Source organism: Python bivittatus, unplaced genomic scaffold, assembly GCF_059951505.1.
Source record: "Python bivittatus isolate LINGU-HERP-01145 unplaced genomic scaffold, Pbiv_v1 ctg000330_np1212, whole genome shotgun sequence".
Taxonomy (NCBI): Eukaryota; Metazoa; Chordata; class Lepidosauria; order Squamata; family Pythonidae; genus Python; species Python bivittatus.
The window spans coordinates 32,171,973-32,197,337 of record NW_028277058.1 but is presented as its reverse complement, the minus strand read 5'-3'; the positions used below and the strand labels follow the sequence as shown (position 1 = coordinate 32,197,337).

The window sequence follows — 25,365 nt, the reverse complement described above, 5'->3', positions numbered from 1 at the left end:
GCGATCATATAACCGCAGGGGTGCTGTGACAGCCAGAACTTTGAGGACCAGTCATAAGTACCACTCGTTCAGCCCCATCATAACTTTGAACAGTCATTAAATGAGTGGCTGTAGCTTGAGGACTACCTGTATATATGCAAAATGAAATCACAACTGCACCTTTTTAAATAATGAGTTAGTTATGAATACATTTTGCAAGGATTCAAAGGTATCAAACTAGTAATAGTAGTAATATTTCATTGATTAGCCACTAGGCCATATCAGAATACAAAATATAAAACACAAAACAGTAATAAGATCATATGCTATATCAAACAAGATGTATACGATGGGGAAACCCTATTACAACCAAGATAAAACTTGTCATATGGGTAAATATTAACCACATATATTTTTATTTATTTATTTATTTTTGGTGCCTTCAAGTCAGGGCTGATTCCTGGTGACTGCCTGGGCTAGTCCCTGAAGTTTCTTGGCAAGATTTCAGAAGTGGTTTGCCCTTGCCTCCTTCCTAAGGCTGAGAGAAAGTGACTGGCCCAAGGTCACCCGGCTGGCTTTCTGCCTAAGGCATGGTTTCCCAGTTTCTAGTCTGGTGCCTTAACCCCTACACTAAATTGGCTCTCTATCCACATGTATTATTGTACCAGTACTGTAGTTGGTTCACACACCATGCTAAGCCATGATTTGCTTAATCATTGGTTTACTGAATAAATCACAATTGGCTGGCTCTATACCATGAGCTAAGCCACAACTAAATAAATGATATTTTGGCAGAGCATGAATTCATCTTGATCACAAACCACACTGAAACTGATATCATAGTATAAATTGGCATACTCTGAAGGCCATCAATGAAATTCTTGTACATAATATAAATAAAACCTAAATTATATTTTTATAGTTATATGCTTCATTCCAACTTTCTATAGAGGAGCAGAAGTTATTTATGTGAGAATTCTCATTCAGTCTTCCATACTTATTAGTTGTATCATACTATAGAATTGATAAGATGCTACAGTAACTTTATTACCTTATAGAATTTAGTTGTAGATGATACTTGCTTCAGGTCTAGTCCCTTGGGATCTTCACTAGTTGTCTCATCTACAGGCTGTAATGTACTTTTTCTTAGTCGTTTTGACTTGCATTGTATTTCAGTTAACAAACCTGAAAATGAATACTTACAATTTTCACAACTGACACTTATACATGTTGGTCCCAAACAGCAACAAACAAATGTTCACATGCAATTAAGATCTCCTATAGCATTATTTTTTTTATTATTTTACATGCTCAAGTAACCTTGTCCAGGAGTGGGTGGCAACTACATCTACTCCTACACAGGTTGGCAACCAGGATCCATGCTGTGTAATTGTCATATTGCGTCCACAAAGGCTGCTGGTTGACCCTTCCCATCACCCTGAGAAAAAAGGGGAGGAGAACTTTTAGCTAATTTAACTAATTTCCTGCACAATGGGGCTCTCCTTCTCCCTGGATAACCTGTGCCTCCATGGGGGAGATTGTGGGGAGGAAGGCAAATCTGGTCTCCCAGAGGTATTTCTTCCCATGACACATAGACACAGTTTGGAAATCAAGAGCTCATTCTACATATTACATTCAAACTTAGCCAATTCCAGAAACACATTCTCAAAAAAAAAGTGAGGAGCTATTTACTTACTGAAATTATTTCAGCAGATTATCTGTTCTATTAATACCTGAAACGTTGTGATGCTTAATAAATTTGTAAAGTTGTTGATGTATAGTGTGCATAAAAAATCTTGTAAGCCAAAGCTGGATCTGTGCCATTCCTTCCCTCCATCATAATTGTTCAAAGGAACATAGTCAACTTTGATCAACATGTTTTCTGCTCAGAATATTAACAAGTATAAAGCCTTATTCATTTCTTCAATTTTACTATATCAGTTTAAGAAGATAAAATATTGTTGTCCAAGAATAGGCAAATGATGATGCAGGGCCATAGCAATCGTAACAAATGGAATACTTTTGTGTGTGTGTGTGTGTGTATTTCACCTGAAAGGGCCCTACTTCTGAGGATGAACAGAGACTAAATATTGTTGAGGAAGATATCTATGAAAATGCTTAATTCAGCAATGAATAGTTTTAATATCCTGTATATTATAAAATCATGCACCATAGAAATCAAACTTCCTCTATTACTGAAAGAAGAGGAAATTTAAGGAATTAAAATAACAATTCCACATAATATCTCAAAAGATTAAAATGGCATTTATGATCATGACGCCGGCACTAGGGTTAGTGCTGACTTTGGTTATTTCAGTACTATGCCTTTCCCAAACTGGTATTCTCCAGATGTGTTTAATGTAAATCACATTAAACTTTAAATCACCAGAATGAGAAAAATTGAACTCATGGTTGTGTGGATGTTGGTAATTTTTACATCATACAAATAATGAATACTGCCCAAGGGTGACAGCTGCTTCATATGCTAGAGGAAAAAGACGTTTCCATATATCCATGAATCAGAAAACACATGGTATACATAAACACAGGGCCAGATTGCTTATTTCATGCATTCAGACGGATGTCTCCTTTCCTAAATAACATTGCTGTGGTCTTCAGAACAGCAAATGTCTGACAAACGGTTTTATTGTATTCGTTTGACAGTTTCTGTAAATTTTCAGCCATGCGCCCTTCTAAGCTACTTAACAAAATTTCAGAATTATTTCCAATGACAAGCTTGTCTTTCCAGCAAAGTGTGAACCAGATTTGAGTGAGGGTCATTTTCAAAATCTACTTCTTGAATTAGTTTCTGTTGAAAGACTGTATTTTATAACCACACAAAAACATGAGTGCATATCACTGGATCATGGTGATTCAGGAATACACAAATAAAGTCATAAAAACCCATAAGATTGCCTTTTTATTTTTTGCAGTATAGCAACCTTTTACAGGAATAATTGCAGCCCTGTCTTATGAGTAAAGACTCAAAGTCCAAGGCAATCTTAATTTCAAAGAGATCATTTTGCTTAAAGTCAACTTACAGAAAAAGTTACAAGCTTAAGTACTCTGACAAACCTTGAAGGTTGTTTTTAAATTAAAAATGAGCAGTACCACTCCTTATTTGAAGGTAGTTACAACCAGCATGATGTCCTCATTCCTGTCCTTTACAAGAACATGCTTATGTTTAAGTTATGAGTTATATGACTCTCATAGTAACAAAGTACAAGTTTCCATTGCAGAGGAAGATTTAAGTCACAGTACCTATTGTTGGCCTTTGCTTCACTCAGGACTATCTGAGAAAATGATCAGCTGTTTTAAAAGTTTCCATTTCCTTGAGCAGCATTGGTTACACTGACCTATTTTTTTATTTTATTTTATTAGACACTAAATTACTGGTAGTCCTGAAAATACTTACACTCTCCCTTTGAATTTAATTTTAAGAAGGTTTGTTTTTATGGCAAGCTTACAGATTCATTGAGGGGTCTGACCACTGTGGCAGCATGATTTGTTTGCGTGCTTGGGCACTGAGGGCAAAGAGGGCATATAGCAAGATCTTCGCTGTCTGTTAAATTTACAGAATGAAGAATTAATTATATTATATTTTTTTTCATTAATTCCAAATGCTAATAGATCCTATTGTTTTCTACAAAGCCTAAGAATTGATATAGCATCTTGTGATCAGATTGGAGGATAGAAGTATATTAAAAATTCAGAGTAGATTAATTTCCGGTATGAGCTTAAACTGGTGTGATGCTACAATTATGCTAAAATAACTGAAGCCGTCAATAGGGAACACCAAACAGCTTTAATCCATCCTTGCATATTTACAAAACACAACGCATGCCAGGAAAGTAAATTTTAATAAAGTACAGTTATAAGTCTCCTGTTAGTTAAGTACAATACCAGCAGTGGGAGATTTGGAACTGATCTTCACTTTTTTTTCTAAATGGTAAATTCAAAGACCATATTAGCTTTTCCTAATGGCCCATAGCCCCTCTACTATAAAAGCAAACTACAGTGATTTTTCAGTTAAAACGAATAGTCAATGAAAACAGCTGCACACTTACACTCAGCCAGCATTCCTGCTGCCTTGCACTTTTGTAGACGGCACTTCTGACACTTTCTCCTCATATACATGTCCATCTCACAGTTTCCTCCATTTTTACACTTGTATTCAGCATTTTTAGTGATACTCCTTCTGAAGAAACCTGATGATACATGCAGAATAAGATTTCAGTTTTAAAACCAATACTAAAATGATTACTATATGAATAACACTGGTTTAAGATTCTTGTAATTTGAAAATTGTGCTCTATAGATTACAGTAAAAGGGTTCTCTAGGCCAAGTTTATAACCTGCATATAAGCAGCTAGTTCTCACCTTCTTTGCTGTCCTCTAAGTGGGCTCACACATCATGCTAAGATATAGTCAAGTTTACACATTTTGTTAATACATAAGCCATCATTTACCAACCACATACTGGACTGGAGTACATACAGTACAGTACAGTATCATGCTATGTGAGCCATATAAAGTACTTACTAGCCAGGTCAGCTTGGCTTACACATTGTACTGCACTGCAGTGTAATTTGTTGGTCTTGGTTTAATGTGTTCTGTTTTTCTAGTCACAATGACCTATCCACTATGTCCATAGTTTCAAATATTGGTCCTGGCTGATTGTGGCTACTTCAAATAATTGTTAAGTAAACCACAACTAAGTAGTAAAATAATGCACATTCACTGAATAAGGTTTATAATTGAGTCTACCATGCAAAGGCAGCCTTTCAGTTTGAACAGGCTTTTGAAACTAGATCTCCTTAAGTCTAATTTTCTAATCACTATACTATATAGGTCTTTAAATTTAAATAAAGGTTATCTTCTGGACAGACTTTTTTTTTTTTTTTTTTGGAATAGGAGGACACTCACTACCCTAGTCTGATTTGTTATGGAGTATTATTTCTGTCAATGATCCTGTATATATATATATGCATAGAACAATGTGATACATGGAAGTCACATCTCTCATTCTTTGACTTGTGTGACCAATGGAGTAGATAGCTGAACCAGGTTATTGCATGAAATTAAATATAAAAGCCATTCCAGGCAAAGAAATTTTCTAGTCCTATGCAAGAGAAATGCACTGGAAATCCCTCTAGCAAAAGAAATTATAAGGTCAAGATGTCTGTCCTGGGTGGGTGGGTGGGAGTTTTGTGCCCTCCTGACTTTTCTATCTCCCTTCTGAAACCTTTGCTAAACAGTGAATGATCTTGTTACAGAGTTTCATCAGTGGACTTATCTGTAATCACACAATCTTCTTATAGTAATACTACTGAGTAGACCTTTATGACTCTAAAGCAAAATGATCCAGGCCAGTGTTTCTCGATCTTGGCAACTTTAAGGTGGGTAGACTTCAATTCCCAGAATTCTGGGAGTTGAAGTCCACACATCTTAAAGTTGCCAATGTTGAGAAGTTCTAGACAATGTTCTATCTTTGGTTAGGTAGATGAATTCTATATAAATAATCTTTTTTTTTCTTTGTCCTACCTTTGCAGCCTTCACAAGTCAGGGCATTATAATGGTACCCAGAGGCCTTGTCACCACAGACAACACACAGCTCCTTATCTTTTGTTCTTCCAGAGAATAGACTCATCTGAGACTTCTTGGCTACAGGAATGTCTACCAGGACTGTCTCCTTGGTATGTAAGTTATCAGAGGGCATTTTTCCAAGCTCATACATTACAGGGGAGTACCATTCTTCAGACTGTTGAGGATAAAGACTAAAACCTGAGTAATAAGGTGGTAAAGAGATTGGAGGTTGCGCCGGGCAAAAGTGCATAGTGTTGTACTGTGAGTAGGATGACGCATCAGAATCTTTTGCTGCAGAAATCATGGGATCCGGTTGTATACCTTGATAACAACACAAGATATTTTTCTAAGTCAGTCTTCCAGGAACAGTGACTCTCACTAAAAATAATCATTGTTATTTTTTCTTCTTGAACAGCCTTACGGTGTAATGTTCAATTGTCCTGAGCTGAGCTTGCTTAATGTGATTAGATGGGTCTAATTAGAGTGAGACCTTGGATTTATGATATGTAATGGACACATACTTCATTCAGACCACCCCTTGATTTTACAAACTAAATAGGAAGGTTGCCCTTTACATTGAGGTTTTGCTGCATATGACATGAGTTAGGTCAATTATATGATTACGCAGATTATGCAAATTGATGAAAATGACAGATGTGAATTTAATGGACATTCTCCCCTGATTGATCTGTTAAATTGAGTTTCTACAGTGATTCTACAGCTTACATTTAAAAAAATAAATGTGTTTCCTTTTTCTCATTAACTTCTCTGAATGCCTTTGTCTTACTAATTCTTTTCAGATTTTATGGGTGGGTGTCTGTGGACATGTATATAAACTTTATGCAGGAAGAAGAAGATGTGTATGCCAGATGAAGGGACTATAGTTGCCACACGCATGCCAATTAGTGGTGGGTTGTGGGGGTTGTGGTAGGGGGCTTCTGTGTATAATGGGCAACTGACTCCACTGGGGAACTTCCTCTATACTGCATATGAAACTTTTTCCCAGGATTCAGAAGCCTGATTTTCCACATAGAAGGTGCTCTTTAAAAACAGAAGGGAAAGATGCAATGGAGATAGCTCACTTGTCTCTTCCCCTCCCTAGGGAAGAGACTATTCAGATTCCCAGTCAAAAATCTCTCTCACTCCCTCCCCACACCTACCCCAAAGACATTTACATAGTGGAATAAAAATGGTTGTGTGTGTCCATCTAGTTCTTGATTCTGAATAAAGAGCTGCCAGTTGCTAAAGCTACATGTGTAGGTTTGCAGACAAAACCACATATATTGATAGACTAAAATGTGGTTGGCTTGTACTGTGTGAACAAAGTCAGTGAGCTTGAATATGTTATCCAGCATTTGTAGTGAACCCAGTGCAAACCAGTTATTCTTTTAATTTTTCAGTATAAACATTTTTAGGAACTGTTTTTATAAGTACAATGCTGAAAAATTGAAATTACTATTTACTTATAGTTGTTATTTTTCTTTGCAATGAAGGATGCAACTTGTTCAGTTTATAAAACATTCTGTTTTGCTAAATAATTAGTGTTTTTAGTTCTATCTCTGTCTTCCTTGAATTTGTCTGATACTTTAAAAAGCTATTTAAACTAGTAGCTTTGCTAAGCAAAACATTTCAATAGTTAATTATAAATCTTATATAGTGGCATTACAAAGATTAACAGATGCAAATTATTGCAAGCAGTATCAAGTCAGATTATTTCTGATCTGATCTTGGTAGCCTTTTCCTGTGTGTCTTCCTTTCCCAGATATAATCACAACCAACCAACTGTATTTTAGACTAGAATGTTATGAAAACCAAACTGTATTTAGATTATAATCAATATGTCATATGAACCCATAACATTGGGTTACTTAAGCAAACTATAGTCAAATGAATCATGAGTAAGTTTGTTCTGGAAACACAATAAAGGAGTGCTATTCTTTTGTACAATTATCTGAAATTATTTTTCATTTTCTTTTGTCCTATACTAGGAGGAGTTTTCAGTGGTACAGAACTGAAGGAATATGAGGTTGGTATTTGTCAGGATAGATGTAAATTATAACATCTCTAGTTTTGGGGACAAAAATAACATATTTAAAATCATAAGTCTTCATTACATCATTTGCATACACAGACAAAGAACAGTTTTTAAATGTAAGCCATAGATTACAAAAGAAAGGTTGACTGACTTCTAAAGAACCATTAAATGCTACTAGTTCATTAATTCATTAAGGAGGATTACCTAATAAAGACTAGTTTTACCTAGCTAGTAAGAGAGTTGGATCTGCTTTTTAAATTTAATAAACATTACAGTAATGATAGCAGTATTAGTCATAACGTTATTCACAATCATAATCATGTTATGTTATCAATTCATTCTTATTTTACAGAATTTCATATATATAAGTTTCGATATTATACCTCAGCTTTCCCAAACCAAGTACTGTACATGTTTTAGAATATGTTCAACCTACCTATGTTGATTGGGGTAGGATGACAGTTGTAGTCCAATACGTCTGGAGGACACCAGGATGGAGAAGACTGGTCTACCACAAATCCAGAACAAGAGGAACCAAGATCACCATACTAGAAATTGTTATGTAGGGTAAGAAAAAGCTCGCTAGATCTAAGCTAAATTAATTACACATACAAGAAATAATTGTGTTTTGATGTCTTAGGTAACAAATATCAATGCCTAGACATGGTTTCACTATAGCTACTATAAAATAATCTTATCTAGTATTAAGAACAGCAAATGAACAGTGAGTTGGGATGATATCCTACCTTTTAAGAGCATACCAATTTGACCATTTAAGTAGAGTTCCTGAAAATTTTGTAATATGGTTCTCTTGTGCTTCCTTAACTTTCAAAAACTCTAATCACAAGTGATAAGTAAAACTTCCTCTGAGACCAGCCAAGGAAACAGTAGGGCAGAGGTTACACAGTTTACTTATTAACTTTATTATGAGGAGTAAGTTGAGAAAATAGCTATGACAAATTTCCAGCCCAATTTGATAAAATCTAGAAAATTTGCTTCCAGAAGAAGCACTCATAACTACAGGCTTACTTGCAGTATTATTTCTTATGGATCAGCATGTTTTATATTAAATTATAAAATTTTTGTCTTGCTAAAATAAGCTAGTCATCCAGTATTTTATAATCCACAATGGTAAATCTATATAAAACTTGTTCTGCCACCAAGGCAAGGACAGCTGAAGCCACTACTGAAATTGCTGCAGGAATTGACCAGCTTCACCAAGATGCCCCACTGTAAGGATCGTAACAGCCAGCAAGTCAATATGGCAGTATTGTAATAGCTCTGACTGCCTGACATCAGATTATGTTTTCCTCTTGGATTGGCCAAAGATACTTCTAGCAAAGGACTGCTCTTTACCTCAGGAAATCATGAGGAAATATGTGTTATTCTTTTTATTTTTCCCCAAGATAAAAGATCTACTGGAGAATCGCCTCCATGTTAAAAATATAAATGACTTCATTCAAGCATGTTCATAAGCAAGAGAATTATGGAGGGGGTCACGGGCTTTTCAACATGCCTCCAGTGGGCCAAATGCTTTATGCTATTGCTGGCCATCAGTATGTTCCCGTTGCCAATGAGTTTCTGCACAGTGCAGTCCTGTTACCAGCTGTGCTCCTCTCATCCCGGGGTACAGATTTTGGATCCAAGTTGAGTGATCTGCTGCCCTGTGGGAATCTAACATGTTAGCTGCCTGCCACTGACAAAAGGTGAAGGGGAAATTAATTCCTATCAAAAAGCATCAGACTTCAGAAAAGCATGGTGAGGAGTACTGGAGAGTTACTGATCACCATGGCAAGAATATCTAAAGAAGATTATTACATTTACTAAATACCTTATTTGTAGTAGACTCATAACCAAATAATACTAAAAATATAATATATGAGAGAAAGAAAGAATTACTATTACTTTAACCATTTTACTGTGCATTGTAAAAAAAAAACCCAGTCTCTCACACACACATGCACACACACGTATATATATATATAGAAAAAAAAATACAATTGGTATATATATATCTATATATCTATGCTGATTGTATTTTATATACTGTCTCAGAAAATCTTTTATATTCCAAAACATGATGTCATCTGCCCACTGCTTGCAAATTGCCTATCTGTTCTTATCTTTTGGCTAGGTTGATGTGATGCCCTTATATGCTGACAGCTGAAGACAGAGAAGCGGTGACAGACAGACTAAAGGAAGTATTATGTGGAAGATGGAAAGATTAGCAGGTGAGGGGGAAGAGGCAGAGAGCAGAAATAATATAGACATTCTATGAATGTAGAAGAATCACAAGGAAAAATGGTTAACACCCCCTCCCATCTTCTCCAGTGTCAAGACTTCAGTCCAGATCATCATATTCTCTCATCTGGAATATATATTTTTTTAAAAAAAACAACCTACACAAGAGGTTATGAATTTCTCATATGATTTATAGTTTGACTAAATGTTCCCGAACGATGAGGAAAAAGACATTTGGATAGGGCCTAGAAGTAGAATGAGCTGAATGCTGGGAAACAAATGAGTAGTCTGAAGTTAACAGTTGGTTAAAATGTTAGGGAATTTTTAGCATTTCTTTCAATGTTATAAATATTATCTTGCTATTAATGTATTTTCTGATTTACCAAATAAATTAGGACCTTCAGAAAGAGAAAATCCATCTGCTGAAGATAGCTGGGGATGCTTGACTAGGTTCATCTCCGATGCCATAGAATCTTTAATGTGAGATTTGCAATAACTCAAGTAGTGACGAAACCTAACAACAACAAATAATATTAATAATAATAATAACAGCAGCAAATAAAAACAAGTTTGTATATGTCCCAGAACAGCACTCATTTCCCAGAACATATCCAAATACAAAATTAGTGGAACTGTTGTGGTGAATATTAGAATGTCTGAACTGAGACATAATCTAACGTACCGTTCACAGGCTGTGTGCTTATATTTATCTGAAGTTACCAGCATCATGTATATCTACTAATTTAGAGTATATAGAGAGCATAATAATAAATCATAAAATACATTGGCCGGTAACAAAATGTTAGCCAGCATTCCGAAAATAATTCCAAGTAGTCATTATTTCCAAGATAGATAGATAGATAGATAGATAGATAGATAGATAGATAGATAGATAGACAGACAGACAGACAGACAGACAGACAGACAGACAGACAGACAGATAGGTAGATAGGTAGATAGGTAGATAGGTAGATAGGTAGATAGGTAGATATAGATAGATAGATAGATAGATAGATAGATAGATAGATAGATAGATAGATAGATAGATGTTAAATTCTATGAATATTTACTTGAGAGCCTAATAAATTTAGTGGGTCATTACTATATAAGTATAACATTTCTCTAAAAATTAGTACTGCCTTATTCAAGACTTTTTCAATCTTGCATTCTCTAGCTGTGTATGAACTACAATTCCCAACCTATTGCTATCTTGGAAAAAAATCTGAGAGAAGTAGCTCCCACAAATCTGGGGACAAATGATTGACAGCATACCAGTTTTGCCATGTAGAGCTGTTTTATATTAAAATTATCAAATTAAAACTTAGAGTTGTATTATTACACAATTGTCTGTTAATATGGTTTACATAAGAGACTCCAACTTCCTTGGCACAACTACTTTCCCGATATCTATGCAAACTTTCTATAACTTTCCATGACTTTGTATGACTTTTGGCTTGGAAGAGAGGCTAAGTTCTTGTAGTTGAGTTCGCATGCATTAAACCTGGTTTATTTAACCACTGTTAATTGAATTAATCCCAGTCTGCTGGGTTTATAAACCAAAACCAGATAAGCTACATTATGGCTTAGTGTAATGTGAATCTCACCCATATATCTCAATTCTGTTCATTGAAATTCCTTGAAATGTCAGTCAATACTGTTGGAATATGCAATCAAACTCATATTTTTATCTTTGGGTATAAATATTCAACAATATAAGAATTTTCATTAAAACATTTATTAGATAGGAAATTTCTCCATGAACTACTGTACTTAAGGTGACCCACTATCAATCTTAAATGCACTGAGGATTACAATCATTGGTTCATTTATGTACTGATATTGTACTGCAGCCTCTATTTTCTGCATGATATTGTTTTGTTGCCTGTATTTTTAATTCTATTTTAAAATAAGATAAATCCCACAAGGAACTAGTGAATAAAGAATGCCACTCTCTCAGAGTATTTGCGCATCCAATTAAATCTGTCCCTTTTTTGAATGTCAACCAAAATAATAGCACTGCCAGGTATCAGGGCTGTGGGATAATTATCAGACCAATGCTGGCCCAGAGATTCTATGAAAAATGTAAATACATAAAATACAAATTTTATATTTCCTCTTGAAAGAAAGCATATAATGAACACAATTCAGTAATGATGAAATAGTGATATTAATGTCAAATTCTCACAAGTAATTTTTTTACCCATTGGAGGAAGGGAATAGAAGGATTGGAAGCACCAAGTTGGAAGTGGCTATTATAATAAGGGAAACTCATTCCAACTTTGCCAATAAAATTAATGCCAAAAAGAATATGGAAAAGTGTTTTTATGTTGTTCCATCTTTTTGCCCTAGTGGAATACATATTGCCAGTTATACAAGATCCTGTGTTTGTGAATTCATAGTAGTAATAATTCATTTTTTCTGGGTGTTTTTTTCCCCTTTTATATTAGACACCATGGCAAAATTTTACATTTTGGCATCTGCAACAGAAATATAAAACAAATACACATTTTCATTAGGACACTTGCTAAATTTAATGGAAAAAGTGATCAGAAGCCAATTTGAAAGTTTGAAATTTGATAATCATTATTTAATTAATATTTATACAATCAGCAGTATATTTTGACAATGGGGAAAAACAGTGCTTTGGGAGTTAATCCCCACATGTATTTTTTTTTAAAGAGTTCTTTATCATACACTAAATAAATAATAATGCTGTTTTTCACTTTCTTGCAAATTCTAGTATTAATTCATGTGTAAATCAAAACTTACAACAAGATGAAATGAATGAAATTGCAGAGAAACAATACACTCAAACATGTTACACAGACTATAGGAATTAGTAAATAGCAACTTACACCTGATATCTTGCTCTAGTCTGTTCGTAGAATCAGCAGTTTTGCATCAGCTGAAACTCCTGAACTGAACATTTTTGTTTTGTTTCTTACTATTGCAGGATAAAACGATCACTTTAGCTTACTTCTCTCCTCTTCATTGACTCAATACTGCAGTGGACGAAGATTACTCATTAACAGTTTTTTCTTTCCTGAACTATCTAAACAAGCTTGAAGTACAGGAACTTTATAAAACTGGATACAGCACAATTCCTGGACAGGATATGCTGCTTATTATGATTGGCTGAACATTCTTATGGGGCAGCAACTAAAAAGCATGTTGACAAATGCTAGCTCATGCTTCTTCTGAATGAGACAACCAAAAGGCGTAGGAGATCAAGGCCAAGTGGAATTCCAGATATTGAAAAAGGCAAAAAGGTGCCAGAAGTAAAGCAGCTATGCTTATGCTTATTTAACTCATTTAACCCTGGCCTTAATCTTCTGAAAATTTAAGTAATTTACCACCATAGTGATATTCTGAGCATAAGAATTACCACCAATCTGGGTGCCCTCCAGAAGTGTCAGTCAAAACTTCTACAGTTCCAGTCCACATGGCCACAGCTAAGAAATTTACACATTCAGGTTGCACCAAGATTAAGAGAGCTTTAGTCTAACAAACACCCATCCCACAGTTAGTGAGTGTCTTGAAGAACTACATAATAGTTTAAAAACTATTCCCATATTAAATGTGTGAAACATAGATCATTATCAGAACACCATAAGGCCATGGCTGAATCAAACCAAATATGGATTTAGTCTAAAACATAGTTGCCAATCAGATGTCAATGGGAGGTCAGCAAATAGGACATGAGCATAATAGTACTCTCCTACTAAAAAGAGAACAGAGTGTAAAAGCAGCCAAAATTTCCAGAGAGTAAAATAATAGAGGGATGTTTCAAAATGATAGGAATCATGCCAAAATATATATTTTTAAATGTTATTTTGATATATAATTTTGATTTGTTTGAGTTCTATTTCAATGGATTTCATCTTATCAGTTTAGATATCAGAAAGAAACAGGCTTCAATGCGATCAAGCTAAATTTCCCCCTGCCTGTAGTTCTTGTCTTCCTACATCCTAACAGTTCTTTTTGTGTTTGTGTGTGTGTTCCACACACAAACTGGTATTGAGAATGAGTGATCTTAATAGGTAGAGCTATTTCCTCAGAAATCTATACAGTTCATAATTTTATGAATGAAATCAATGCACCCACAAACACACACACTATCCATTAACTTTTAAAAGAAATAGCTGTTTTGATCACTTCAGACGGTGTATACTATAAATTACTGATCTCATCATATTCTTTCTTTCCTTGTTCAGTATCTTGATCAGCTACTTCTCAGAGTTTCTATGAGTTTTTCATCTTCCCAATGCTGTACACATGATCAAAATGTACATTTGCAAGACATTCTGTGTGCGATCTAATCTATAATTTATGAATAATTATTAGGAATTAAATATGACTGTGTAATTTTACATTAAAATGTAAAAGATACTATTGTGCAGAATGTTGGCTTGGCCTTCAAGGACAGAAATGTTTATGACTTTTTAAAAATAAGTGTAACATAAAATCTCTTTTAAACGTTTACTGTATATGCTTATTTTATCCATTTAATCATTTACTTAACTATTGCTTCATCTCGTCAGTACTTAGGCCTTTAAAGTCAACAGATAATAATGTGAAATAAATAAAACCTTTGTCACCCACTGCTACATAAGATTTTACGTAACTCCCCTAAAAATAAGAAACCTTTGAACAGCCTGCTAGTAATATACATTGTACCACAAAGCAAGTAATCAAGTCTGATTTGGAAAATTAGTGCTATTTACAGAAATTGGCCAGATATTCAAGCCTCTTATGAAGGGATTTGTTTAATTCTGTATTTTGTCATCGTTACTAGTATTGTCCACTACACGACCTTCTACTGCCTCTTTCCAATTTTAATAGTTGTGTGATGTTATCTTTGTTTTTTTCTGTGCTGTTTGATTAATTTCAATTTTACTCATATTGTCTATTGACTTGATAATGCACATCTAGTATTTTCTCTGGAGTATTCTAGTCCCATGCCTTTGTTTGATTACTTAGTCCTTTTCTGTATCTGTTTCGTCATAATCACTTCTTTGGGCATTCTGTTCTCAGCAGGCAACCCCCCAAAAGATGCAGTGGTGTTTGCCAGCTTGATGGCTTGATGTTGTTAAACTAACAATTTTTTACATCAGTCTATTAGGAGACTCAAGGCACATTATGAAAGTGACATGGAAAAGAGGAATTTCAAACATTTAGTTCTATTATGAGGGCAGAATAATCCTACCATAATTGCATTCAGTTTATAGTGAAACAAAACTGAACAGTGGTTTTAGTGATTGGGATTACAATGGGGACAATGGGTTAAAGCATAGGTACAAATTTCCAGTGCTGCTTGCTTGCTTATTTATTCATTTATTTATTTAAAAACATTTGTATAGTTGTTCATCTTAAAACCAACTCTGGGCAGCTTACTACCAGTAAAACAATATATACAATCATAAAACCACCAATGATAAAACTAAAAAAAATTGGAAAAACCATATAGCATACAGCCCCCAGCATTCCTTTGGCCATTTACAAGAGACTTTCCAGTGTGAATGGACCCAAATTTTTACCCTTCCACTTCAGGGAGGAGGAGAATTAAGGAGACATGGATGTCTTAAGCTCCTTAACTCTCACTGTCAGATCAAGAGATTGGGTCTGTTGTACATTGGTATGGCTTCCAAGGCCAAATATCCCTGGATAATTGAACGTGGCATTATGAAGGGCAGGACACAAGCCCCTTTAGTCAAAGATTATCTGGATAAAGGCCCTAATGAAGAAGAGAAAAATCTGCATAGAGAAGGTCAGTGATAGAACAGGAAATATATAAATCTTTACTTCAGAGGGAGTTGTTCTGGATATACAGAACAATCTCTGATCTCATTTGGTCTGAATAAAGACCTTGACAGGTATTCCATTCATATAATTCAGCCTTAGTTTAACAAATTCTGAACTGTTCTTTTGTAATCTTATCCACCTTAAATCATACTGTGCTCTAAGTACTCGTAGTAGCTTTTACTCTGTTAACTTAGTTCAGGTGATTGTACTCTTTTTATTCATTTTCTTAATGATATTTGATACATTTGTATTTATATTGTTGACAGTGCTGGATGTATTAACTGGAGTAAGGTGAGTCCTGGAGTTATTTGTAACATATTTAACAGTCTGTTAAACTGAGATTTCAGTCATATTAACTGTGTTGGTGAAGAGTTAAGAGTTGAGGCTACTGAGAAGATATTTGAAATACATCTGGCCAAGTTTCTTTCAGCATTTTGAAACCCCTTTTCATTTTCTTCACACTACATTCTGTTACTCCCTGCTAAGAGGTCAGAAATTTTACCAGAACATATTTCATTCATGGATTGTTGCAGACAATTTTGAGGGCCGGGCAGCTGATTAGCAGACATTAATATTATCGTTTAACGCTTGCATGCTAGAGCTCACTGTTGAATGTTTGTGGTTAAGCTGCAAGAGGAGGATAACAATGAAAGGTTCGGTTGTGGGTACTTTGGAAGGAGGGTGCTCTGTGGAGGGGAAGTTAAGATTTTAAAATGTTCAAAAACCACAGTTGTGAGATCACCGGCTGACCTAGTTGTAACCTAAAACGCACACCCATAAGGTGGAGATTTTAGAAAACATAGAACATGCTAAGCTCATTATGGGATATTAGTATGTAACATGGAACCAAGTACACTTGTGTGACAATGTGACAAAATGTAACCAATTATATTTTTCCTTTACCTACTTCCTCATTCATGAAATGTATAAAATTTGACAGAAAGCTTGACTCAAGGTCCCTCTTCTTTGAGAGATGAGAACCTCTTTGCTGAAGTGCTTTGATAAAGTGACCAAGAGAGACTTCCCCTGACTCGGTGTGTCTGATTGGTGTTACGTACCGGGTAAACGAATCTGCCAGCCTTTGCAGCCAACATTTACCTCTCGAGATTGTAGATGCTACATTTCAGTTAGACATTTTATGTGTCCTTATATTTTTGTAACAGTATTAATTCTTGAGTAATCTTTCTATAGTAAATAATTTATTATATGTTCACATTGCAGCTCAACTGATTGTTGCTTTGCCTTATCTCCATTATTTTCTCTCCTGAAGTCTGGAACAAGAAAGAAAAGGTTTTGATCCTCTTATATTTGATATCCTTTTAGATATTTTAAGAGTGGTATCATGTGATCTTTTCTTAAGGCTAAACATGCCCATCTCTTTCATTTTCATTTCATTCTTCATAGGGGTGCTTCTAGTTCCCTGATCATTCTCACTGCCCTGCCTTTCTCTGAACCTGTACCAATTTTGCTCACTCCTTACAATTTGGTGCTGAAGGGTTGAGAGGCCCCCAGGTGGGTCTGATCAGTGCAGAATACTTGCAGTGGAATTATTACTTCTTGCAGTTTGGAAATTGTCTTTACATTGATGCAATCTAAAATTGGATTTGATTATTTTGCAATCACATCACAGTGCTGGCTCATGTTCAGATTGCAAAAAATGGTTATATCCCCCATTTCTGATTCTTCCAAAGCTTTCAGTTTGTATTATTTGTAGGGACATCATTTGGTTTATAAAATCTAAAATCTTATTTTAGAAGGCCATTATTATGGATGCATTTTGAAGGAAATAAGAGGCTCAATCCTGTCACAGGAAGTTTATAAAGGTAAGCCAGAAAACACAAGGAAAATGGAAAAGTTGTCTTTAAAGCTCTTCTGGGTGACTCAGATGACTGCGTCCACATAGTTTTCTTGGCAGAGTTGGAGAAGTAGTTCTGGAATGTTTTTGGCTTCCCAGTTTAGTCTATAGCACTGGGATTTCCCGATAGTTTTCCATCCAAATCCAACCCTGCTTAGCCTTTTGAGCAGAGCCAAGATCACCTGGGTTCTGCCACCTGCTGTGAACCTATTATAGTGAGAACTTAGCACATTTTAATTCTGAATGCTTTTCTTCAATTAAAAAAAGGTTTTTTTCTTTAAAAAAAAGAACATAAGGAAGCATCTTCCAATTTGTCTATTATATAGGATCAGGTCATTGATGGTATCTTTCACCATAGCACAGAAGAGGGCCCCTTCACCTCCCTAAACAGGAGATATGCCTGACTGATGAAAAATTGCCATATAATGTAAACCTGTGCATTTGTACCCAGAAATAATTGCCATTAAGTTCAATAGCACTTCTACATGAGGGAATATAGGATAGCAGCTTTACTGTATGATCAATGTATGCTCAGTGCTAAAAGTGAGCAAGCTATGTCTCACCATGAAACTTTATTAAAGGCTATATAACAATAAAACTCAGATTGCCATCATTTATTGTGCAGTGCTAAGAAGTATGAGTACTTTAGAATGTTTGAGTATACAGTGCATCTACACTGGCATTTATTAAGAGATATGTCATCAAGCAGTTGGCTCCTTAAGAAGAAAGATGCTTGCAATCATCAGTCCAAAAGATTACTGAAGAACTCCCTGATTGACTTATACATCATATTAACCCTGCCTACCTGCCTGCCTGCCCTGCCTGCCTGCCTGCCTGCCTGCCTTCCTTCCTCCCTTCCCTTTTTGCCAGTATGACTGAACACAATTTATTTACAAGCTGCCTTTTTGAACAGAAATATGATATATAAATTTAATAAAATATTAAAAGGTAGTGCCCTGTGTCCTGTGCCAACTAATGAAAAAGTGAAAGCCAGGCAAGTATCAGTTTGCAAATCTTTATTGCCATATTATAAACTTTTGATAATAGCTGGAAACCCCAGAGTAATTAGAGAACACTTAAGACTTAGGAAGTTCAGAGAGTCCATACCTTGCCTTGTAACATCAGTCATAGTCATCTTCCAGGCAGGAGAAAGGCAGAGCCACAGTGGTTGTCTGCAACAGATCTGGGGTTTAAGCACCAGAGAATGTGATGAGCTGATCTGAATGTCAAACCTACAGTATGAATGCAAGGCAAGGAACAAGAGCCACATGAGCACAGTCAGGAGTTGAGTTGTTTCCAACTGAAGGTAGGCCTGGAAGCTGCTCTTATTCACCCCAGGGACTGGCCTGGCTTGATTAGGGGTGTGCTGCCTTCTCTTCTCAAGGAGATGCACTAGTCACTTTTGCTAGGCCCTTCACAAATGTCACTGTTGATGAAACTACCATGGGTGCCTGATTGCCTGCTGGCTCTACGTGCTGATGGTTTGTGTGGTCTGCCTCTTTGAGCTTTGACTGAGGAGGCATCGCAAGTTTATTTAAAGGCTGCAGTAAGTAGATTGACACATTGCGCTAAGCCAAAAGCAAATAAGCCAAATCATAACCCAACTGCAAGTGGGTATTTTGTAACTGCTACAGATATCATGTCAGCAATTTTGTGAACGTACCCATTAAATCATTCCAAATATAACCATAGTCCAAAATAAATGGGGAATCCTCTGCTTTCCCCATTTATTTTGGACTATGGACATATTTGGAATAAAATGATTTAATGGGTACCTTCATAAAATTGCTGACAGGATACATGTAGCAGTCACAAAATACCCATTTGCAGTTGCCGCTCATCATCTCTTGTAACTCATCTCCTGTCCTGGTGTTCTTTACCATCACCCTTTTTTTCTGAGTAGGTTAGGGGGCCCCAAACTCTTCAGCTCATTGACCCTTTTATGATGTTTCAGATTGTTCATTGACTCCCAAACATTTATTATATGAAAATAATTTAATAAATACTACTTTAACTAATAGCACGATGATGATTGATGATGATGATGATGATAATAGAGAGAACTCAAGGCTGCTCTTACTGGCAGCTGACCATCCAACCCTCAGTAACACTGTCTCATCACTAGTCACTAGGACTAGGGACTGGCATGAAGCTCTACAGAGACCCCAAAATATTAACCTCAATCAACTTTCTATCATTTATTGACTACCTATTGATCCCAGACATTTAGTAACCCCCCCATCCATTTATCGTCCACTTGGATGGTCCCATCGACCTTTGGGCATCGATATTGACCACTTTGGGGAACCCTGGAGTAGATACCTGTATCTGCAAAGTATGCTATAATGATGATATGATCAAAGCTCCACTTGTTTCTTATATGTGTTGCACTTTTTGACCATACCGTGTGGGCAGCCCTATGGGTAGATGTTAATAATAATGCTAATAGCCTGTTTGGTGTAGTGATTAAGGTACTGGCTTAGAAACCAGGAGACTGTGAATTCTAGGTCTCCCTTAGGCATGAAAACCAGCTGGGTGATTTTGGGCCAGTCACTCTTTCAACCCAATCCACCTCACAGGGTTGCTGTTGTGGGAAAAATAGAAGATAGGAGAATTAAGTACAGATAGTTATAGTGTAGTGACCACAATTGGAACCAGCAACTTGGTTGCTAAGTGCTGCAGTTGCTAAGCGCAAGATCATGTAACTGTGACAGGCTTACAACCTCACTTCCCCTTCAGTTATTGAGCGAAGCACCACGGTCACTAAGCAAAATATCACGTGACTGCAACTTACAGTTTTACTTCTGCCTTCTGTATTAACTCTGCTTGTCACAAGATGGCTGCGAAGCACAGGAATGGTGATCACATGACCGCAGGATGCTGTGACAGTCATAAATGTGAGGATTGGTTGCAAAGTTATTTTTCTAGGACTGTCATAACTTCAAACTGTCACTGCACAAGGCAGTCAGTAAGTGAAGGCTACCTGCATGTTTGCTGCCTTCAGTATATATATGGAATAATAATAATAATAATAATAATAATAATAATAATTATAATAATAATTATTATTATTATTATTATTCAAACCAAGCATATAGCTTACCTATCATTTTTATTTGATAAGGATGATTATGAGATCTACGGTGAACCCAGTTTTTCTTGGAAATAAAAACAATGCTTGAGGCTAGCACTTTTAACATATTAACTTCCCATTTACTTTTTTAAAAATTAAAAGAATCAACTCCTTTTTTAAAACGCAGAGTATTTGGATCCTTGCAGGTACTAGCGAAAGATTACCAATATATTTTTTAGCACCAGATAGGAGATGCAGGGCCTAGAATGATGTGTGACTGAGTGTCTCTGCCGGGTTTTCTTTCTACTCCTCATTCATTCCTGTGGACACTTTTGTAATATATTCCTACTACCAATTACTTCTCAGCTTTATAGAGATATTTGAGGTCAGTCAGCCTAGGTTATCTTGCAGGGCAGGTTGAAACAAATATAAATATGCCACATGATGGTATTTGAAAAGGTAGAGGGCAAACACAGCATACTCTCTAGTGGGAGATAAAGTAGAGAGGAAATGTATTGCGGGGAGTAGCAGAAGGGTAATTTAAGCTTCCATTCACTCAGGAGCAACATTCAATGAGAGGGATTTGTTGTATTCATTCAAGATAATAGTGTCAGCTTTGTCCTATTTCATGTTCAAAAGCAGTTGAATCTGAACAGTAGGAAAGGGACAGTATTTTCCACTGCAGCTGAGGACAACAAGCTATTTTGGAAATGCAGGGCCCAGTTATGTGGCACATAGTTCTCTCCTACAGTTATCACTCCTTCACATTTGGCACTATAAATGACTGCTTCGTATTTTCTAACAGTAGGGCTGACCATCAAAAGCAGGATGTTGCAATTGATTCCCTCGGTCCATATTATTAACTCTCTGCTCCTTTTTAGGCTTAGTTCTTACATACTATCTCTGCTGTCAGAGATATTCCAGTCCCAGTTTAAGGAGTCAATTATTCATAGCTAGAGGAAGGTGGGTATCTCAGTTTACCTCAGTCTTTTTCCTTATTAGAATCTTAGCACATTTGCAGACAGAATCTAGAGAAGAGAAATTGGGATCAATCTTGAGAAAGGTGCACAAAATCAGCATAATTCTGAAGAATATGCCAGGCGGGTGACATCAGCTTAGGATTCTGTCACAGGGAATGGGCTATAAATCTGAAATTATAAATCTATAAATCTGAAACTAATAACTTAATCTTCACATTTCTCAAGAAAGAAACAAATCCTGATATGTTCCAGAAATGATACAGAACGTGTTTCAGAGTCCAGTTTGTATTTACACACCTGCTATCTCTCAATTTTATATCCAATTGTGGATTCTGTATTTTCAGTGCTGCTTTTTCTTGTTCCTCTCTTGAGACAACAATCATCCATACTCCGTGGTACTTTCTTCTCTCAATCCAGTCAACTATTGTTGTAACTGAATCTTGAATTCTGCTCTCCAATTTCAGCAACAGTTCCCATTCTGGAAGTCTTTCTTTTGCACACATTTGACTGTGGAGGTGGCAACCTTGACCTACTTATTTCCAAATTCTTCATGCTTTAGCTCCTATCCCCAACCTACTACTTTTAAGTCTTTCAAGTTCATTTGACTGAACTCACAACCCTTACGACCTCTACAACATCCCCACTCCTCCAAACACATACTTCAGCCCCATTTTGGTTTTAATCTTTGATCTTGGACAATAGCCCTTTATTGTTTCTTATTGATTGTCACTTTTATGTTGGTGGCATAATCCACTTGTCTCTTTTCTCTCATATCAGTGTTGACTATACATTTTGGAAATAGCAATCCTATTCCCAATATTTAGAAGGAGGCAATGTTGAATTAAGGTATGGTATTTTACAAGATTGATGTTCAATTTTGTGAGAATAAACAGGAAAATGGCAGTTTAAATGAAGCTTCATTCAAAAACAATATTGTGTTAGAACAGGGGTACATTTCTAATGAGGAAAGGGTACACTTGGAACTTTTGAGTTTAGAAAAAAGATAACCAAGGAACATTATAGACTATTTATAAACTTATAGGAAAACTTTTCTCTCTCACTCAAAATATTAGAACCTGAGATTATCCCATGAAGCTGAATGATGGAAGATTCAGATAAATAAAATGAAGGACTTCTTCACATAGTAGTATTCACTAGTATTCAACATAGTGATACAATGCTATTTTAATAAGGTGTCTCCTTTTTCAAAAAGTTTAAAATAATATCTCAAAGCTAATTATGATTTCTTTTCATGCTATAGCTGATAATAAGACTTACTCCTAGCAAGAAAATCTGCTCTAGTTTTCACTAACCAGAACATTTTTGAAGTATTTAGATTATTCAGTACATGGTATTTAACATTTTTCTTTATCTTCCAATCATGATTGAAAACATAGTTATAATCCTTTGACTATTTTTCATCACCAATCCAGGATTTTTTTGTGAGTATGCACTAAATTACCATTTATTTTCAAACATTAACCTCAAGAATCCACCAGAAATTACTAGCCTCAGATATATTTAATATAAGCATATAGGTGGAAAACACAACTCAGTAAAAATACTTTTAATATAATAAAAGTAGTTCCAGACAAGTTTCATTATCATTGCTATGACATTTCCCTCCTTTCTGAGGAAGGTGAAACTCTAATGTCTTCAGTATCAAAGACTCAGAAGAAATTAGTGGTATCCCCAAAGAATGGAAGAATCTATCATTAGGATGCTATGTCTTCGTTGTTACGTCTTCATGTGGCTTAACTATTGTCAAAACAGCACAGTTGAACAACAGGGCTCTCAATTAAATACACAATGTAACAAAATGTTTTCACTTGCAATTTTACTGATAGTAATAGCATGAAAACAAAATAATCAGGTTAGAAGTCATGCAGCATGCTTCCCATATATCTCTCACAGATTATGAGGAAAATTCTAGAATACCAAGTATTTCAGGCGTATTGAGTGTAAATCAATTATAAGAGCTATAACAAGCAGCACATTCCTTTCTAAACAATAAGCTCCTGCAAATACATTGCACTGCTTACATGTTGTCAAGTGAAAGGGAGTATAATCTGCAGAAATCCTTGGAATGGTAAAAGGGCGGGAAACCACAGCTTCTTTTTTATATGAAGGGATTATTTAAACCAACTGTTCCTTGGGCTCCCACTATTCAGGCCTTTAGTTTGCAAGAAAATATATAACAAATATATAAATATATAATTCAGAAACAAAGAACGCTATGAATTCCCAAAATACTTTTTTCTCTCCCATGACTGAACTGTGTCAGGTTCAGCCCAAGAAACTCCACGGGACAGTTCTGGAATTGCTCAGTTACTTTATTAGCTTACACCTGCTAGACAGAATCTCACCAGACTAACTCTAACTCCCAAAGTCTACAACTAAACACTACAAATTCCTTAGTGTGGTACCAGTCTCATCCTCTTTCCTTTCACATGCTCAGGCTATGGGCTGAGGAGATGCTTCTCCCCATGACCTTGAACCTCCTCATCCAAGTCCTCTATCACAACTGCCAGTTATTACAGGTAAAGTCTTGATTAATGCGGCTAATGAATTCCATGAAATGATTGCATTACAGTAATCAAATTCATACTATTTGAAGAAATATTTTTATGGAAAATATGGTAACTAGTTCCAGCTCGATGGAAATAGGCAATGAAAAACATTTAACATAAATTTTTGTATGTATATTAATGAAATATTACAGTAAAGGATAAAAAGAATACATTTATAATTTAAATGTATGGTTAACAAAGTCATAGGGTAGTTATAGAAAGCAAAATAAAAACAAGTTCTACTGTAGATTCAGGCATTCCAACATCTTGTTCTATTTTAGCATCACTATGACCACATTCATGTTGTTCAATTACACCAGATTTTTGCTGTAATGTAATAACAAGCCTCTTCTTTTTCAAACTTGTACTGTTTTCCTCAGACAGAATCTTCTTTTCTCCATTTTTCACATACAAAGATTAGCAGTGTCTAAAACCCCAGCTGCAACTATGCATGCACTAGCCTCAATTGTGCATGCACTAGCTTCGCATTAACTGAGTTTTGGGTCACAGTCAATGTGGCCTGATATCAATTTACAGTTTATGCTAAATCGAATATCGCATTATTCAAACTCACACTAATTGTGACCTACCTATATCTGTCCTGATCTGAACAGTCTGGGGCTACTTAAAAATAATTAATCTAAGGGTCCATTTCTATGCATGTTGGCTTCCCAGTTCATGAAGCCAGTATAAAATGACATGCTTTAATCCTTGGTCAGAAGTATCATACATAGTCATGTGACAAAAGTCTTTCCAATCATGGCATGAAAGGACTGTTTTTGGAAGGAAGGCCTGAGTTGCTCCTATTTTCAATGGCTAGTGAATAACTGATTTATTTCAGGTGGATTTTGGACTGAAGAGATATGGAATAGAACAGGAATACAATTGTATTGGGGGGGGGAGGGTGAAACTTTGGCCCATTTGGCCTTTGAATGGTATCCTGGGGGATGCATTCAGACTGTGGATGTGGCCAGGACAAAAACTAAATGATTTTATTTATATTAAATTAAAATTAATTAAATTTGGTTTTAATCATGATCCCTTTTGATCATACTAAAAATTATAATTTGGATGGCCTCAGGGGACTGCATTCAGGACCTTGAAGAAGCCTAGGGTTTTAGGTTGTGCCTCAATGATTTCAACATAACTGGAGATTAATTATGGTAACAGGTTGCTCTTCATTTATATTTGTGCTTCATTTATTTTTGTATATAATTTTAGTCTGAGGTTGTAATGTGATACCC

General features: G+C 35.7%; 1 protein-coding gene and 1 long non-coding RNA gene across 8 annotated transcripts in view; one reads left to right on the top strand and one right to left on the bottom strand.

The window, feature by feature from the left end:
* Positions 1-12,909, bottom strand: part of NR1H4 (nuclear receptor subfamily 1 group H member 4) — a 31,907-nt gene extending 18,998 nt beyond the window's left edge. For 2 of the 6 annotated variants that reach the window (XM_025173455.2, XM_025173460.2), the window contains exons 1-6: positions 12,697-12,909; positions 10,225-10,355; positions 8,037-8,108; positions 5,524-5,886; positions 4,047-4,187; positions 1,031-1,164 (exon numbers count right to left, since the gene is read on the bottom strand). In XM_025173455.2, the coding sequence (XP_025029223.1) occupies positions 1,031-1,164; positions 4,047-4,187; positions 5,524-5,886; positions 8,037-8,108; positions 10,225-10,309 (795 nt within the window). In that variant the 5' untranslated portion in view covers positions 10,310-10,355; positions 12,697-12,909. Of the gene's footprint in view, positions 1-1,030; positions 1,165-4,046; positions 4,188-5,523; positions 5,887-8,036; positions 8,149-8,346; positions 8,538-10,224; positions 10,356-12,696 lie in introns of those variants that run through there. The other 4 variants (XM_025173456.2, XM_025173457.2, XM_088141921.1 and 1 more) reach the window with 4 other exon arrangements.
* The window catches only part of LOC148215938 (uncharacterized), a 35,123-nt gene extending 22,210 nt beyond the window's left edge, over positions 1-12,913 (top strand). The window contains exons 2-6 of one of the 2 annotated variants that reach the window (XR_015796440.1): positions 5,532-5,675; positions 7,554-7,591; positions 7,953-8,167; positions 9,735-9,831; positions 12,795-12,913. This is a non-coding gene — a long non-coding RNA (uncharacterized LOC148215938). Of the gene's footprint in view, positions 1-5,531; positions 5,676-7,553; positions 7,592-7,952; positions 8,168-9,734; positions 10,211-12,794 lie in introns of those variants that run through there. The other variant, XR_015796439.1, reaches the window with a different exon arrangement.
* Positions 12,914-25,365: the final 12,452 nt, after the last annotated feature.